The sequence below is a fragment of the Plectropomus leopardus genome, chromosome 23 (genome assembly GCF_008729295.1).
Source record: "Plectropomus leopardus isolate mb chromosome 23, YSFRI_Pleo_2.0, whole genome shotgun sequence".
NCBI lineage: Eukaryota > Metazoa > Chordata > Actinopteri > Perciformes > Serranidae > Plectropomus > Plectropomus leopardus.
In genome coordinates this window covers 7,581,498-7,598,022 of record NC_056485.1, presented here as the reverse complement: position 1 = coordinate 7,598,022, position 16,525 = coordinate 7,581,498, and the positions used below count along the sequence as shown (strand labels likewise).

Here is a 16,525-nt window from a genome sequence, read left to right as displayed (position 1 = left end):
ACAGCCAGCAGAATGTTAGCTTAGCTTAGCATTAAGCATGGACTCAGGAAAACAGCTAGCTTAGCTGTTACCCGGAGACTTAAAATCAACGCTTAATGACAACATGTTGTTTTTATGCCTTTGCTTTTGTACAGAACAAACAAGATGTTTATTAGTGAGCTTTACCGGTAGCTGTAGGCAAAATTCTTTATCTTCAGACAGAGCCAGGCTAGCTTTTTTCCTAATAGACAGTCTTTATTCTAAGCTAAGCTAAGCTAAGCTAAGCTAAGCTAAGCTAAGCTAAACTAAGCTAAGATAAGCTTGTGCTGTATGAAGCTTCATATAAACGGTCAGACACAAGATTGATAACAATCATCTCATCTAACTCTAGTGTACAAAGCATACAGACATTCTCAAAATGTTCCAAACTAATTCTTTAACCCTTTAAAACCTGAGTAAAGTGGTTTTATGTCTTTTAAAAATTTGCAGAGAGGGCAATGAGCAGTTTAACAAGAAATGACTCAAAGATTAGCAAGAACTCATTTAAATCTTATAAGACCATTATGTGAAACAAGCAAGAAAAAATTTTAAAAAAGAACAAAAGACAAAGAAAAGCACGAAATGAACCAAAAAATGTGCTAAAATAAAATAAATACAATAAATATATATTTTTCTGTTACTTGATTTAAAAAATGTAATCCAATAATGAAACATTGTTTTTTTGGGTTATTTTCCCCTTGTTATTTGACAATTTTCTAATGTTTCTCTCCCTTTTTTAAACTAATTTTCATTTTGTGCCAAGTTGCTGATTGCCTTTTTCCCAACGTTTTTGAAAGTAAGCAAGCCTATTTGCTCACATTTCAAAGATTGAAATATTTGTAAAAGGTGTCTGAATTCAGCAAAACTAATGTTGATCCAGGTTTCAAAGTGTTTAATGGTACTCCAGTGATTTAATTTGGCACTTCTATGAAGCTGGGGGAGCATAGTCTGTAAAAAGAAGGTGACATAGCCACTGCGATGCCACCCATTGATTTGTAGACTTTTTAATGCACAAATTTGAAAGAGCTCTTCTGTGCTTCCTGTCACCTCAGCTTCTTGTATGTCTCTCCACATCTGCTTTGACCTTTCACGCATCTGCAGAACAACTCGACTTGACAGCTTGTTCGCTGATGAATGAGTGTGTTTGTGTGTGAGCTATAGGCGAGTGAGAAAGCTGCAAATGGGCCTTCCACTGTCAAGTTAGTTCAGTTCACTGGCCGTTAGGGTGGGACTATGTGTCTGCACGCCACTGCTGCCATATCACCATGTGTGCATTCCTGTGTGATTATGCCCGTTTGTGTGTGTGTGTGTGTGTGTGTGTGTGTGTGTGCGCTCAAGGTTTGTAGCCTCATAGTGAAAGCATATCAAAGACCCGACTTCATAGTTTCAGATCAACTTCTGTGAGTTTTCTAAGTTTTCTGCAGAACTGTTAAGTTTGCTGTTTTGCTGCAAGACACATGACACAAAAAGAACAAAAACACCGAAATACAACAGTGTAAATTTCTAAATAAATGTTAAGAAAGGAGCCGCATCTGTACAGATTCACACACTGACTTGAATGAGACACACAAAGCTCAAGTTGCATGTGTAGGTGTGTTGTTTTTCAACCACATGGTGCTATCTTTGGCCAGACAGTTTTATCTGCAGGTTTGAGGTCTCTGTGTCTATGTCTGCATCTCTGCATGACAACGTCACACACGTACGCACTTGTAAGACTATTGTCATGTCACTCACAGTCTTCCTGTCCTCTGCTCTGTCTGTCCTCAGCATTGTGTGACTGTCTTCTTCCCACCAAGGTCTTGTGCTCAGTCTCTCTCGTTTTTAAAGGTCAGACTTACTGAAAGGGGATAGAGAGAAAGGGATTGGTCAAACAACAAGAGGTACTGAAACTAGATTATTCACTGACAGGTGCCTTTCGTGGAAGAAGGATACTTACTTACATACTGAGAAACAGACCTCCAGGATTTAAAAAAGTTTTACGACAAAAATTTGCACTCAAAGCAAGTTTGCAGCCTGGTTGCTGCAGGAAAATGTTGGCACTGTACATGTCTGCATGGTTATATTTGCACATATCTAATTAACATATTAGCTGACTTTGTAATTGGGGGTCAGAGAGAATGGTGCATGGCGTGCCACCGAGGCATGACACCAAGCTGCAGACCACTGACAGAAACCACCTAACAAGAAAACTTATAGCGAGTCATTGCTGTGTTTCCTGTGGCTTCTAAGCCCCCAAACGTGGGTGTCTTTTGGCTAGCTATCACTGTTCATCCAGTGGGATTAGTGCTACAAAAAGTGGTTGTTTTTTTACCAAGACATCGCTGAGTTTCCTCATGGGATTGTGGAACAAGAAGTTTTATTTTTTTATTTTTAACAAGACATTCCTGTGGTTCCTGCAAGGATTGTGCCCCCAAGTATTTGAGAAACAAACATGATCTCTTCCTGATCATAACCAAGTGCCTAAACCTAACCTCACATGAACCACAGTGTGCTGAAACATAAAGTTTTAACAGATTGAGTGGGAAAATGTCTCAATTTGAGTGAAAATTTCATGCATATGCCGTGGCTTTATGAATCTGCTTTATAAACATACAGAGAGGAGAGGGAAAAAAATAGAATAGAGAAAAATAAAAGAAAGAAAAATTAGATCATTTTGACAGCAAATATAAAAAAAATGGCCAGCTATTTAAAATTGCAATACCTGGAAACTCATCGATTTGCATACAAACGTGTGTCGAGACCCCGTTTGCTTCTAATCTTGTGAAGATTTCACACCTGTCAGCTGCACCTCTAAATATAAAACACCCTCTAGCTAAAATTTAGCTGATGTTTCCTCATTCTGTTTTAAGATTACAGCACACGAAAATATCAAAACATCTCAGATCTTTCTCTTGCTCACATCCAAAGCCCTCAGATTCACCTGAAACTGTCCGGTTTCCTCTTGACTCTGCAGACCACCAGCTTTTATTTTTAGCAGTGTGTGGGCAAACCCATTCAGCCATGTGTGTCTTCAAGAAGTTTCATTCACTCTCTCTCGGCTCTCAAGGAAATGACGATTTCTCATTCAGATTGTCGCTATATATATTGCATCGAAAAAAACAGGGATGCCAAAGCAAAACAAAGGTGAAGTGTGACGATAAAGTGACTTTTTCAGTGTGTGACCGTTCTAGACCAATAACTATTATTCAAATTGTGCACAAAAACTCTTTGGGGCAACTTTTTTAGACTAAGTTCATATTTACATACCTTTCAGAGGTTCATCTCCTCATTAGAATTAGTGATTGGAGCCGGTGATTCATGTTTATGATTTTGTATCCAAGGCTTTTTCATTCGCAAATCACATTTCCAGCCTTTTTTTTTTCGGCTTTCTAGACCTGTGTAGGAGTACAGAACTTTCAGATATCTGTTGCTCGGATTATAGTTCAGGTCCTGACTTCACCTCCTCACTTCCTCGCAACGATGCGCTTCCTCTTTCTGTTCTCATAACTGATGATTCTCTGCCTGTAACCTGCATATGAGTTGTGACTTCTGTGTGTGTGTGTTCCTGCTCTGTGTTTTGGGTGTATATTAGAGAATTTTACTGTTGTTATTGGCCAGTAAAGACAATTACAGGAAAGGCACAGTGTATTATAGTCTGAGAGACTGATAGAGAGTCTGACACACTTTTCGTTTGTTCTGCAGATTGCAGCAAAGAAGGAAACGGTACATTGAGAATAAAGCAGGAAGTCACAGCACTAATATTATCCTGACTCAGATATAAAAGCTGATGAGACACAGAAGAAATGCATTGCACTTTGAGTCAGGCAGACCACAAAGTTGTTGTTTTTTTCTAAGATCAGAGTGGAAAAAAATGCAAGAAAACCAACTTTCTGAAATGGCAAAAATGTTGTGGTGAACTTAACTAAATTCTTGAAGTTTCAAGAAACAGGAAGGAGGAAGAAGAGCCTGTCAGACAAAATGGAACCATAACAGAAGAGTTCCTGAGATACACAGACGTGTATTCACTGTCTGCAAAATGAGACAAAATGGTGCAGCCAAAGGTCGCCTCTCCACCCTCAGGAAATGATGAATCAAAACTTAAAACGTAGGAGACAAAACCAGCAAGTATTGTCTGGTGATTGCACACCAAAGAGTAGGTGCTGGTCATGGCAGTTACACATACTGAAGAGAAGCTTCTCAATTCGATGATTACATTACCAACATTGTGGCAACTCTTGAACTTTCTTGAGGCAACTTGCAGTGCAGTATCTGCCATTCTGCAAGCAAAACGCACACGCTCCAGATATTAATCATCAAAGTGTAAGGATAAAGCTTAATCATATGACTAGGACTCGAGTCAGACTTGAGTCACAAATTTAACAACTTTATATTCATCCTGACAAAATCAACGGTCCTGACTTTACTTGGAGTTGAGCCTTTTGACTTGATAGTAATTGTACTATTGTAATACTAGCCAAGTATTGTTAACACTTTTTATTCGAAACAACTCAAAACTTAATTCTCTAGATCCACTTTGATTGAACTCATCCGACACCTGATAAAGTTGCAGGACAGAACCATGAAGAACTGATAGGAAATGATGCTAAAGATAATTTCATTAAATTAAGCACAACTTGCAGTACAATTTGAAGTATATTTGAAGTCCCGCAAAGAACTGTAGGGCCAAGGCAAATATTGGCGAGCTAATGCCTTGTTAACAAACTTAACAGGCCAAAAATAAGCCGCCCTTGGAAAAAGAGACTTAACGTGTTCATATTTGTGTACCTTTTCTTAGTAGCAGTCAGAGAAAGTTTAATATAAGTGCTAGCTGCTGGTGGAACAGCGGTTAAAGGTGGTTAGACTGTAATCATAATACTCCTCCCACCAAAACCACCACAAGTTAACCTTTAGGGTGATTTATTAAGGTTTCATCAACAGAATATGTGCACTTTACACTTAATATGGTCTGCTTAAATAATACAAAAAAGGCCTTTGTGTGATTGTCAGATCTTTGCATTGAATTTAGGCATGAGGTTTATCAAGATTTACTACTTATTTTCAAGGTTTCAGTTGTTAATTCTGTCATGCATTGTTGCATTGTTTTTTACTACAGCATTTTTTTTTAAAGGGACCACAGTGACAGCAGATATGCATCTAATCCAGTGCTTTCCAACCTTTTTTCCTTAGAAGATCCCTTTTCCCGAGTAAACTGACACCTGATTAACTGCCTTTTTTCTGGATATTTCACAATACATTCAATGCATTATAACAGCTGATAAACTTTACAATTCACCAAATAGTGACACAAGTGACACTTTTTTTTGGTCTTCTTACACCCTTTGATCCCTAGGTTGGGAACCAGTGTTCTAACCTATCAATACATATGTATTACATGTTCACATTCTTGCACTTCTTCATAGCACTATCTGTCTGTGTTGTACATGCTTGTGCTCTGCAGACAAACCTGTGGGTGTTAAAGTTTAAAAATGGTGAGATCTCTTTTCCTAGCTAAAATGATCCCCCCGCCAACATGTGACTTAAGTACAATTTATTAACCAACACTTCATACAGTGTTAAAATCCAAATCTGAGGAAAAAAGTAAATAAATATATCAATAAATATGATGAACACAAGCCCCTAAAATGATACAACTAATGCGAATTTACAGAGTGAAAAAATGACATCAATGCATGTCGATTTCCTTTACAGCTCACACGAGAAATTTGCCAGAAAACAGTCAGCGCACACAAACATGAAAGCTGAACAGGAACATAAGTAAGCAAACACGATGAGATAACATTGTTATGTCATAAAAACAACAATGAACAAAGAATTTTCTTAAGGTCCAGAACTTCCCAAAACGCAAATAATCTCCTGACTAGCGAAGCACTTTCTGTTAAATTCAACTCTGAATGAATTTGCAAACACAGATAGGGACGCTTTTGTTAACTGTCGCTCACACTTCATTCAGTGAGGAGTGTGGCTGATGTTGCTGGACGATTTTAAAAAAGGAGGAACTTTGGCTTCAGCCTTTTGACCTTTTTGGGGACAGAGAGGCTGCTGTTGTTCTATCTGAACAAATTCATGACCATGTCGACTCTCCGAGCTTGTGGTGATAAAGAAGGGAGAGAAGTGGGTAAAATGTCAGCGGGCAGTTTTGGAGGTCCGGTCAAATTCTCTTCAGAAACAAAAGGAGCGTTGTGGGTGTAATCCGTGAATGCGGAAGTGATATGACATCATAACGCCGTGAAGTCATTCGCCACGGGGTAGTCCCTAATGTTATAAGGTTCAGCAAGGGGGTGGAATGGCGGGAGACTGATTAAGCCTGCATGTCAGCGTATGTGTGTGTGGATGACAAAGCCAACTGACAAAGAATAAATTAATAACAGTGACGATGGAAGCATGAATCATCGATTATAATGTTGTGCAGAAATCATCCAGTGATGTCAGCAAATCTAGGACACAAAACGGAAATTCATCTTCATTGCAAACCTTTTGGTGTCAACTTTAAAGAACATTCTGACATTTTTTTTATGTCAGTTTTCTCTCGTCTGTGTGCTCTCTCCATCCACCCCCCTCACGCTGCCTTTCAACCCCCAGAGAGAGAGCAGGCTGTGGGGGTGAAGGAGAGCAGAGAGGCCCCTCTGTCTGCTGCTTTATTCTCTGTCTCATTAAAACAGTGGAGCTGTGTTCAGACCGCAGCTTTAGGGCAAAATGGAAATGGAATGTGCATATGTGTGTTTGTCTATAAGTCACCACGCACTATAGCTGCAGTATGTCTGCTTTATTGTGCCTCAATCATAATTTTGTGACCGCTTTCTGCCTGTTTTTAGACTCTGCATGCTGCCGTGTGAGTGTGCGTGCTGCAACATGAAGAAAAGACTTCCTACACATCCTTTAATCTCGCTCTGATCTCCTACACCACCCACCTTTTCCTCCTTTTTTTGTCGTTACTTAAGGCTTTCTCTTCCTTCCCTCCATTTTTTTTTACCCATTCCAGGCTACCATTGTCCCGCTGTTTCCCTTCTTTTCATCTTTTTTCTCACTTTTCCATTGTTCACAGTGTGTGATTTTCGCTGCCTCAGCATTCTAAAGATGGCAGAGAGTTGAACTTTTTCTTTCTAGCACACACACACACACACACACACACAGCGGCGTGCTAAATTCAGATGTTGCTAATACTGTTCATGTGGTGACGATAAATAGCGATGAATTGAAGTTTTAAAATAAGTTGTAACCCCCCCAGAGTGCAGTGTGTGTTCGCAGTGTGTGATGTAAGAAAAAGTCTTTATGAGCTGCCTGATCTACTCACAAACTCTACATTGGGGGCCGATTAGAAAAATGTGTGTGTTTGTGCTGCTGACTAAGCTGTACTACGGTTGGAAACTGAAAGCCATGTAACTCCTTTAAACCTGACCAAACTGGCTTAATTTCTTTGGAAAACATGGGTGGAAGACAATGGGCCAAATAACAAGAAATTACCCAAAAATAGCAAAAATTGAGGCAAAAAGTACAAAAAACTTGGTAAAAAAAATAAAATGGTAAAATAAATAAACAAATAAATAAAGCGCTATAAATATAAATCATTTTAAATATATACTTATAGTTTGTTAGCTTCCTTGATATTTTTCCGTTTAAAAAATATTTTCTGATAAATTTTCCTCTCTTTTTTTGTAATTTTTTTCCTTATATAGGATTTCTGTCAGCTTTTCCTAATTTCTTGCAGTTTGCGTGGCATATTTTGCCAAGTTACTCATGTTTTCAAAAGAAATTCAACCAATTTGCTCAGATTTCCAAGGTTAAGATGCTTGTGAAAGGCATCTAAACGTAGCATAAGAAAACTGATGGCAATCCAGGTTTCAAAAGTTAAAGTGGCAGGTCAGGCTGCTGAAAGTGTGTGTGGAAAATGGCTATTTGAGGATGCTCTTCTACACCTCCATCTCTCCCGCTGTCACCTCTCACCACTCTTTTTATTGAATGGAGTAATCATCATCATTGTTGTCTTCCTCATGTCGAGAAGGGGCCCGACGGCTTCCACTGCTGTTGCTGCTGAGGAGCATCAGAGCCGGGCGAGATGCCTTAGCAGGAGGAGGTCCCAGGGAGGAGGAGGAGAAGGAGGAGAAGGAGGAGAAGGAGTGGGAGGAGGGCAGGGGAGCAACAGTGGCTCTGACCTTGCTGTTCATTCCCAGTTGGCGGCCGTGGTTTTGTGGCTGAGAGGAGACAGCAGATGGCCTTTAAATGTCAAGATTAAGTCTCGAGAAACACTAATCTAATGCGGCTTTATATGGCAACTTTGATCAAACAGTGAAAGACAGGAAAAGAAAGTGAGATAAAGGAGAGGAAGAGGAGGAGGCACTGAAGGAGGTGGCACAGAAGAGAGATAAAGAATGAGAAAAGAAGAGAAGAGGAAGACACCGACAGATACAAACATTAAGGAAAGAGTTAAGGGTTCCGCTGTTGTGAATCAAAAGAGAGCGTGCCAAAGTACAGGACAAAACTGAAGCAGAGCGGACCAGCGTTTTGTCTGTAGTGAACTATTTGCATGTCAGCAGCCTTATCAAGCCTGATAAGTCACACTGCCAACAGATACACTCTCTCAGGTCACAGCAGGCCTCAGTGGAAGGATGAAGTGTTGAGATCTTTTAGAGAGTCTGTAAAAACTGTCACCTACTCAGAACAAAACAATAATCAGAGTCAATTTAAGTATATGATGAGTTTTTTTCCAGTAATTTAATTGTTACCAGATGTCAGGAAACACATTTTTTTTTACATTGAGCAGTTTGCAAATGTATCATGTAACAAATGCAAATTGGTTTCGACTTTTGAGATGAATCTTAAAAAATTATGTAAAAGATCAGAGAGTACAGACACGTCAGATAGCTTATGACTCACTATGAAAAATAAAACAAAAGAAACGATCTTTTTCTATCTAAAAACACAGTCACTGTGTGATTCAGTGAGATTATCTAATTTCTTCCTGTGTTGTAGTGTTGTAGTTTTGGGTCCAGATGCATCCTCAAATTCAGAAATTACAACTCTTGTGCAATACTGTAGGTTCAAATTTTAAAGGTACTTGTACTTTACTTGCAGAATGACCATTTTATGCTGCTTGATTATTTCGTTGCACCACATTTTAGATTTAAATGTTCACAAAATTGATAAAGATGAAATACAAAATATTTTAACAACTAACTACAGGTTCTTTCCTTTTTTATGAAATCAGCATGTGGCACCTTATCATGTGACAGATTTCCTCTTTCCCCTCACCTTGTTTCATGTCAGTAACAGTCCAAATGATTCAATATTTCACAAAAAAACTTTCCTCTCTCACTAATCATCTTACAACCCCTCAGATCTATCTGGTGACCCCTTGGACGGGTCCGACCCTCGCTTTTGGAAGCACTGCGCTACACCTTGACAAGCCACAATAATAAAATCGTACAAATCAGAGCATCTGTATTAATATTATTTGCATTACAACATAACAGTCACATGGGTTATTTCTGCAAAACCAGAATGTTTACTTCAAACGCTTTAAGTAAATTCAAAAGCTGATTTTTTTTTTCTGATAATGGAGTATTTCTACATTGTGTGTTCTTATCTATTATGTGGTCCCAGAGGACACACAGAGATAATAGTTAAATAGTTATAGTTCAATAGTCATTTGATAGTCAATAGTTATTTGAGTCATCCAAAAACTTTGCTAATTAATCTAGTAAATCGAATATATTACATAAAGGGCTGCTTTAGACTTGTTTGTGTATTTAAGCTCTGAACTGCCTGCAGACGGTAACTGCTGCCATCTGTTGAGTGAATACGGAAGTAAGAAGTGATGAGGAAGTTGCATTAGTGAAGCACACACTCCCTGCAAACAACCTTAATGAGGTTTATAAAAGCACACTTTGGGTTGTCAAAATGCTACTGGCTCATGTTATCAGTTTCCTTCATGTCATAAATTATATGAGCAGCGCATTATGACCTTTACACGGCCGTAAAGCTGCTTGTGTTTACCTGCCGCTGCTGTTTGTTGCCAGTGGATTTAGGGCCCTCTGCTGGTTGAGACTGGTCTCTGTGGGAAGCTGCGGGCTGCATCCTGGAATGAACCATCATCATCATTAATATAATGCCATGATTGTCCTCCATTATATTTGCATCATTTGGTTGCATCATCACATCGTCCCTCTCTGACCTGTACGGGTATCGCGGCTGTGACAGAAGGCCTCTGCTCCTGAGGTGTTGGTGCAGGTTACTGCTCAGAGACAGAGGGTTGAACACACACTCCTCCTCCAGCTGAGCCACACAACCCTGACAGAAAAAAAACATTACCCCAGGAACATGTCAGTTCTGTTTGTGGTCTTTGAAAACATGCACGCTTTTTGCACAAACAAACAAAAAAACTAATGAACTTAATGAGAAGTTGCTATACGCAGACAAGAAAACATACACCATACAAAACAATCACTTAACAATGATTTCAAACTAAAATGGAATCAAAACTTCAAATAATTTCCAATATCAAGACAAAAATCATACCAATCTTAGCAACAAAGAAGGTGTAGCTTCATTGCAGCATAAAAGTGCTCATGCAGAGTCAGGAATCAGAGATGTTTCGAATAGCGACAGTAAACAAAAATATAGATTTGTGGTGATATGATTATTATTAGTAGTATTTTCCATTAAAATATACATTTTTTATTCCCCATTCTTACACAGCAAGTACATATACATGTATAAATGTATCAGAGTTTGCCTTTATGGATGCATATGGTGTATCAGTATCTATAAATGTATATTCATCTCTAAATGAATGTTGAGATTCACCTTTTTTCAGTAATTGATTCAACTTGAACCATTAATCTTCCACAGGGCTGAAAATGAACTATTTTGCCTGCCACTGTGATCTTTGGCCTATGAGTGAAGCATCATCTGCCACATCAGCAAACACATCAGTAACTAAAATCTGCTTATTTCTGCTTTGGACTTCTGGATGCCTCCGTCTACTTCTGTAATTTGTTCATGATGAACAAAGATCATCTAACCTGTATAGTGTTCATGGCATCTGGAGCAGGTTCCTGAGTGGAGACAAGCAGAGAGCAGGGCAGCAGGAGCTCTCTGGAGACCACAGGCTTCATGAGGAGCGAGAGAGACGGGGACGGCTGCAGGACGTAGTGAGAATACACACCTGTTTTGTACACAAGCGCACACACGTACATGCAGCATATGAGTACATTTACAAGTACTGATCAGTCACAATGTTTCTCTGTGTCACACACACAGATATGGACCTGAGTCTCCAGCTGCAGACCTCTGTGTGGGCTCCACCTGCAGCAGCAGGAACAGGTCACGACTCTGAAAGATGGGAAAATGAAACATCACACACTTTAAATCATTTGTACTGCACAGAGGAGCGCTGAGAATGTTAATGTGCAAAAAGCAAAGAGCCAATCAGAGGGTCAGTGATCCAGCTATGCAAAAGAAAAAAGAGAGTAATAAAAATAATTATTGTGTAACTCAAAACTTATACATATTAAACTTGAGGTAAAGTATTAAACTATTATAGTAAGCCATTTGGCATGAATGGTTTTAAAAGAAACTATTACATTTAACTTCTATTCTGCTCTTCATAGACATACAATATGACTCATCCTGGTAGCTATTTTGTCAAAATGTAAACAGGAAGTTGGTTTCTGGTAATAGAATCTAAAATGTCTAAATTGTGAAGAAAACCGTCACAAGATGAACAAATAGTGAATACATTCACACACCCTGAGTGTGTGGCACAGAGCGTGGAACAAGTTGTGGTTGCTCTCCATTTCATCCCAGTCCAGCTGCCAGCAGGTGGTGGGGCGGATCACCAGTGGCAGGCCGTACAACACACTCTCACACACTCCATCTGCTCGCAGAGTCCTGTGATACACACACAGCTTTGGTTAGTATGTGGACCTTAAATGGAAGACACACATATTTCAAAAGTGCCACAGCACCTGTCTCCAATCCAGGATAAACACTCTGTGGACTTGTTCAAGAGGTGTGACCACTGGAATGCAGCTTGAAACATTTTATTTTAAAGGAGACGTCGTCTATCTCAGTGGTTCCCAACTGTGTGGTCACGGTCCAAATGTGTCACCTGCGATCCACTCCGAATGCACCGCAAGTGACTTGAGAAACGTTAAGTTTGTTAAAAACACTTTAGTTTGAAATAAAATCACTTTCCAGATCAGAACTTTTATTCTGAAGTGCCATTTCTGTTTATTCTTCTTTGTCTATGTGTGTTGTAAGACAATGTGTTGTTTACATTTTGTGATATAAAATTGAATATGTGGTCATGTGTGGACCTTGAACTTGTGACTGAGGAGAAAGAAAAACACTATGGTTGGACCAGTAAGGAACCACTGATCTATCTCCTTCTCCTGGAATCATTTTTAGCCAAACTCTGTGATGTGAGTTCACTTATGCAGTCTCACTGACGGCCCCTGGTGGACAGATGACTCACTACAGCTGAACCCAATCATCCCCCTGCTTGATGACCAGCTGCAAACAGGTGTGCTGTAAGCCACTCTGTAAGGCCCTCAGTCAGAGCTGCAGATCTTTCTGCTCTCCATTTAACCTCAATACCATGTACTCCTGAAAATGTAAGTATTTTGAGTTTATCTGCATTTATTTGCACACCTTTTTAATCTTTTGTAAGTTGATTAACTGCAATTTAATCCAGCTGGTGATTCTTTTATTAGCTGAAGCAGCTATCCACCACCCATTATCTTTGTCTCATCTAGGTCTGGGTCACAGGTGCAGCTGGTGAGTTGAGGCACTTCTATAGTCCCCCTCCCCACCAACATTTTGCAGCTCCACCTGGTGGACCCGAAGGTCAGCCTTTCTAAGAATCGCCACTTTCATGCTTGCATGTCCCTGTGATCCTGGGAGCTGTGTTGTTGGGGGCAGTTGGTCTTGGTAGTGTTTTCCAAGGCAAAGAGGTCCCAAGGGAGGGGCCAGAAGTGTAAGAAAACACACACCTGGACAAGGGACACCGAACACCCCCTCTGGAACCAGACCTGGGGAGCTTGCCAGTGAGCGTGTGGTGGCCTGTCCTCTGCCCTGTGGGCTCATCACTTGCAGGTATGGGCATTGGGTCGGGTACACTGTTAGCCAGGCATGCTGAGCCCTGGCATGGTATTTAGTTAATTAATTTTGGATACAATTTTGCACTGCAGGAAGCGTTGCTTTAGAATTCACAACAAAACTTAAAAATGTTGTTGTCAGTGTCTTTAATTTGAGAACCCAAGGCAGTAGACTTCTTCAGCACCTAGAAAGGTTTTACTGTCTTTATGCAAACACATAACAAATCCTTACGTGCAGAGAGCCAGTGAATGACATCACCCTTATGGGATGAATTTGCTGACAGCGTGACCGTCCTTCAGCTTCATTCAAATGTCACTACTTGTATCATGACTCATCGGTATGTAAAGCACACACGGAGCACAATAATTCCACACTGACCAGTATGCAAAACACACTCTCATACAGGCACAGGTGACATCAGACTGCAGCTCCTGAAATGTAAAACAAATGCAAATGAGGGCAGAGAAAGAAACTGTTTACCTGCTGTAGGTCAGGCCTGAATGTCTGCTTTCTATCATCAGTGTGGGCATTCAATACAGGGCAGTTCTTTGTATATATAATGCTCTTTTATAAGGAATGGTTAACTTTTCATCCAGTAGTGCATGAGTTGTTTAATCTATTCAAAGGGTATATGAAGATGCATGAAAATGAATTCTTAAAGACATAAAACATGTGTAACTCATGGATGGAAGTAGCAAAAATTTAAAAGGATAGTTCACCCAAAAATGAAAATTCAGTCACTATCACTGCTGATGTTTCACAGGAAAAAGGCGTTGCAGTCATCTCCCAAACACTTGAAGCTTAAAAAACATAATAAAACCTTAAAATGTCTTCATACTGCTTGTCTGAACTAATTCAAACGTGAAATGAAAAATTGCTTAGAATCATGTTTTTACTGTATCTTATAAAAAGTGTTAAATTACTATCAAATTTTTCCCTATAATGTTTTGCATTAGTTTTAGAGGCATTTGTTTTCTTTACAGCAGACATTTTGGCATATAGTATGAAAAGCACAGGTGTATTAAGTAACATTAACAAAAGCAGCTGAGTCATTGTTAAGTTCACCTGTGCTTTCCCTACTGTGACTGTGCAAAACGACTGGAATAAAAATGAATCAGTGTTTGTGCTGCTGTTCTGTGATTCACTGTTTTGTTTTGTGCTTGTTGGTAAGTAGAATGTGACATTAATGATAAAACATTTACAATTCTTGTTTTTCAGTCCTTGTAGTCACTGTTATTGCCTGTTTATTTTGAATCCCTGTCCTTTCTATGTTTACTTCTGCGACTGTGTCCCATAAGTTTCTTTTCTGAGACCTGAGAATTTGAGAAAACATCTCCTCACAAACAAGTTAAGGGAACTTATCCCCTCCCTTTAAGCGTGAAGCAATTTTCTGCTCAGCTCCTCTCCAGTTGTTTTGAAAGTTTTCCAGCATCAGAGCCGAACAAAGCCGACTCTGATGTGATGGGAGAGCTTCATCTCAGAAATATTCCACTACTCCCTGCTGTCAGAATGGAGCCATTCATAGATGGGGCGGTATTTTACTGGACACACACGACATTAGACACATGGCTGATGGAGCATGCACACATAATCATATGGACACACGCATGCTTCTCTCCCTCACTCTAACAAGGCAGCATGGATGTGACTGGAAAGATGGTTAGGGCAGATATATCTAGATTATCCCTTTAAGAGGAAACTGATCATCAGTGTGGTTTCATTAAACTTTTATGTTAAATTCAAACACATGCAAAAGGTGGGAAAAAGCATGTATGTATTTTTATGTTTCATTTTTCTTTCATTTTACTTAATATCCAACACATTTCCTGGCACTTTAGCGGCCTGTGACTTTGAATTATATCACTTTTAAGTGGTTGTGTTGAGAAGAAATACTAAATTCATCACTACAATTTTGCATTTCCTTTTAATTAAAGCTTGAGAAGCATGTGGATCTGAAAGCAACAGAAGGTGGCTTTTTAATTGCTTCAGTAGGAAGCCCTTTATTGCAGCACTGTCTCTTACTTGATTGCTTTCAGCCTCCGTGGCGGTTGGCTCTGACTGGCTGCTCCCTTAGTTGCAGGCAGGAAGTCCCGCACGCTCTCAGTCTTCACTCCCAGGTTGGGGCTCATTGGGATGAGGGCAGGGCTTATCAGACGCTCCTGCATGTCACACTTCACACACACTACGCAGGAGACAAATGTCATAAAAATAAATATCAAAAACATTGGCTATAACAGTAACACGCTGTCTGTGTCTCCACATTATGTTTATGCAGTACCTGTCCCTTGAATGGGACTGTCCTGGGGACTGGGCAGCAGGAGATGCAGGTGCTCTCTGTCTCCTCCCTGCTCTTGAAGCCACGCCTTCAACACCATCTCCATAGCGAACACGCTGTTTTCCACCTGCTGCAGGTCAACCTCTGTTCCCAACATCAGACAATCTGAAGATGGACACACAAGCGTCAATATGTGGATTAAAGGTAAGACTCAGCTGACAGGGAATCTGACTTTGATGTTTTTTTATTTTACATTTATTTTGAAAATTTCAACACTAAAGCCTTGTTTTTTCCATGCATGTTTTACACAGATATGTGTTGCTAAAATAGAAAATGAAAATATAAACACTTTTAGTTGAAATTGGAGATCTAAACCTCTTTCTATACACCCAAAAGACTTATTTTTTCTCAAGTTTTGGTCACAAATGTGAACGTCCAAGCATCTTCAGCTGCAAGATTGTCTGAGACCAGTCACCTGGACAGCTGATGCAACAACCAATTTGCACAAATGCTGTTTTCTGCAAATTATTAATTGTTTTCCCCTTTCTAAGTATTCTCTTCTCAGATGAATCCTGTCTGACAAAAAATTAATATCTGTAGCCCTAGTCATGTGAAAGTGATAATTCAGAGCACCCATAAAAGTCTTTTTTTAAGATAAAAGTGCACTTTTTAGAGTTCCCTGTTGAATCAGCAACTTGACACGCCACACCTGCCAGGAAGATGGATTGTCTTAGAAAAAAAAGTGCTCCCCGACATGGATTTAAAAAAAAAATGTGTCCAGACCTGAGCGAAATAAGTCTTTTTCTTTGACTTAAACTTGTTAAAAAACGAGAGCAAAACAGGAATTGTCTTTATATTCTAAGTGTACATTCCTGTGAAAATCAACCATTTCATATATAACCTCTAGGTGGGAGCAAAACCCAACAGATTAAAATTACAGTATGGCATCTGTGACATGATAGACAGTGAAGACTCTTTGAGCTTGGTGTGTCTGAGGGCTTCAGTGTCTCTGGATCATCCAAAGACCTTCTTAAGCTTGACTGGATGAGAGGGCCTGGCAGTAATTTCCCAAAGGGGAAGAAGTGGGGCTGCATTTTGGATGAGAACTGACTTTGCAGAGAACACACAGCCTGTATA

General features: G+C 39.7%; 1 protein-coding gene across 1 annotated transcript in view; it reads right to left on the bottom strand.

Annotated features, from left to right (window-relative positions):
- Window positions 1–7,839: 7,839 nt before the first annotated feature.
- Window positions 7,840–16,525, bottom strand: part of LOC121962311 (meiosis 1 associated protein) — a 37,776-nt gene continuing 29,090 nt past the window's right edge. Inside the window, exons 4-11 of the mRNA XM_042512548.1 lie at window positions 15,392–15,553; window positions 15,136–15,295; window positions 11,763–11,904; window positions 11,283–11,346; window positions 11,037–11,179; window positions 10,187–10,302; window positions 10,009–10,090; window positions 7,840–8,207 (exon numbers count right to left, since the gene is read on the bottom strand). Of these exons, the coding sequence (XP_042368482.1) occupies window positions 7,968–8,207; window positions 10,009–10,090; window positions 10,187–10,302; window positions 11,037–11,179; window positions 11,283–11,346; window positions 11,763–11,904; window positions 15,136–15,295; window positions 15,392–15,553 (1,109 nt within the window). The 3' untranslated portion in view covers window positions 7,840–7,967. The remainder of the gene's footprint in view (window positions 8,208–10,008; window positions 10,091–10,186; window positions 10,303–11,036; window positions 11,180–11,282; window positions 11,347–11,762; window positions 11,905–15,135; window positions 15,296–15,391; window positions 15,554–16,525) is intronic.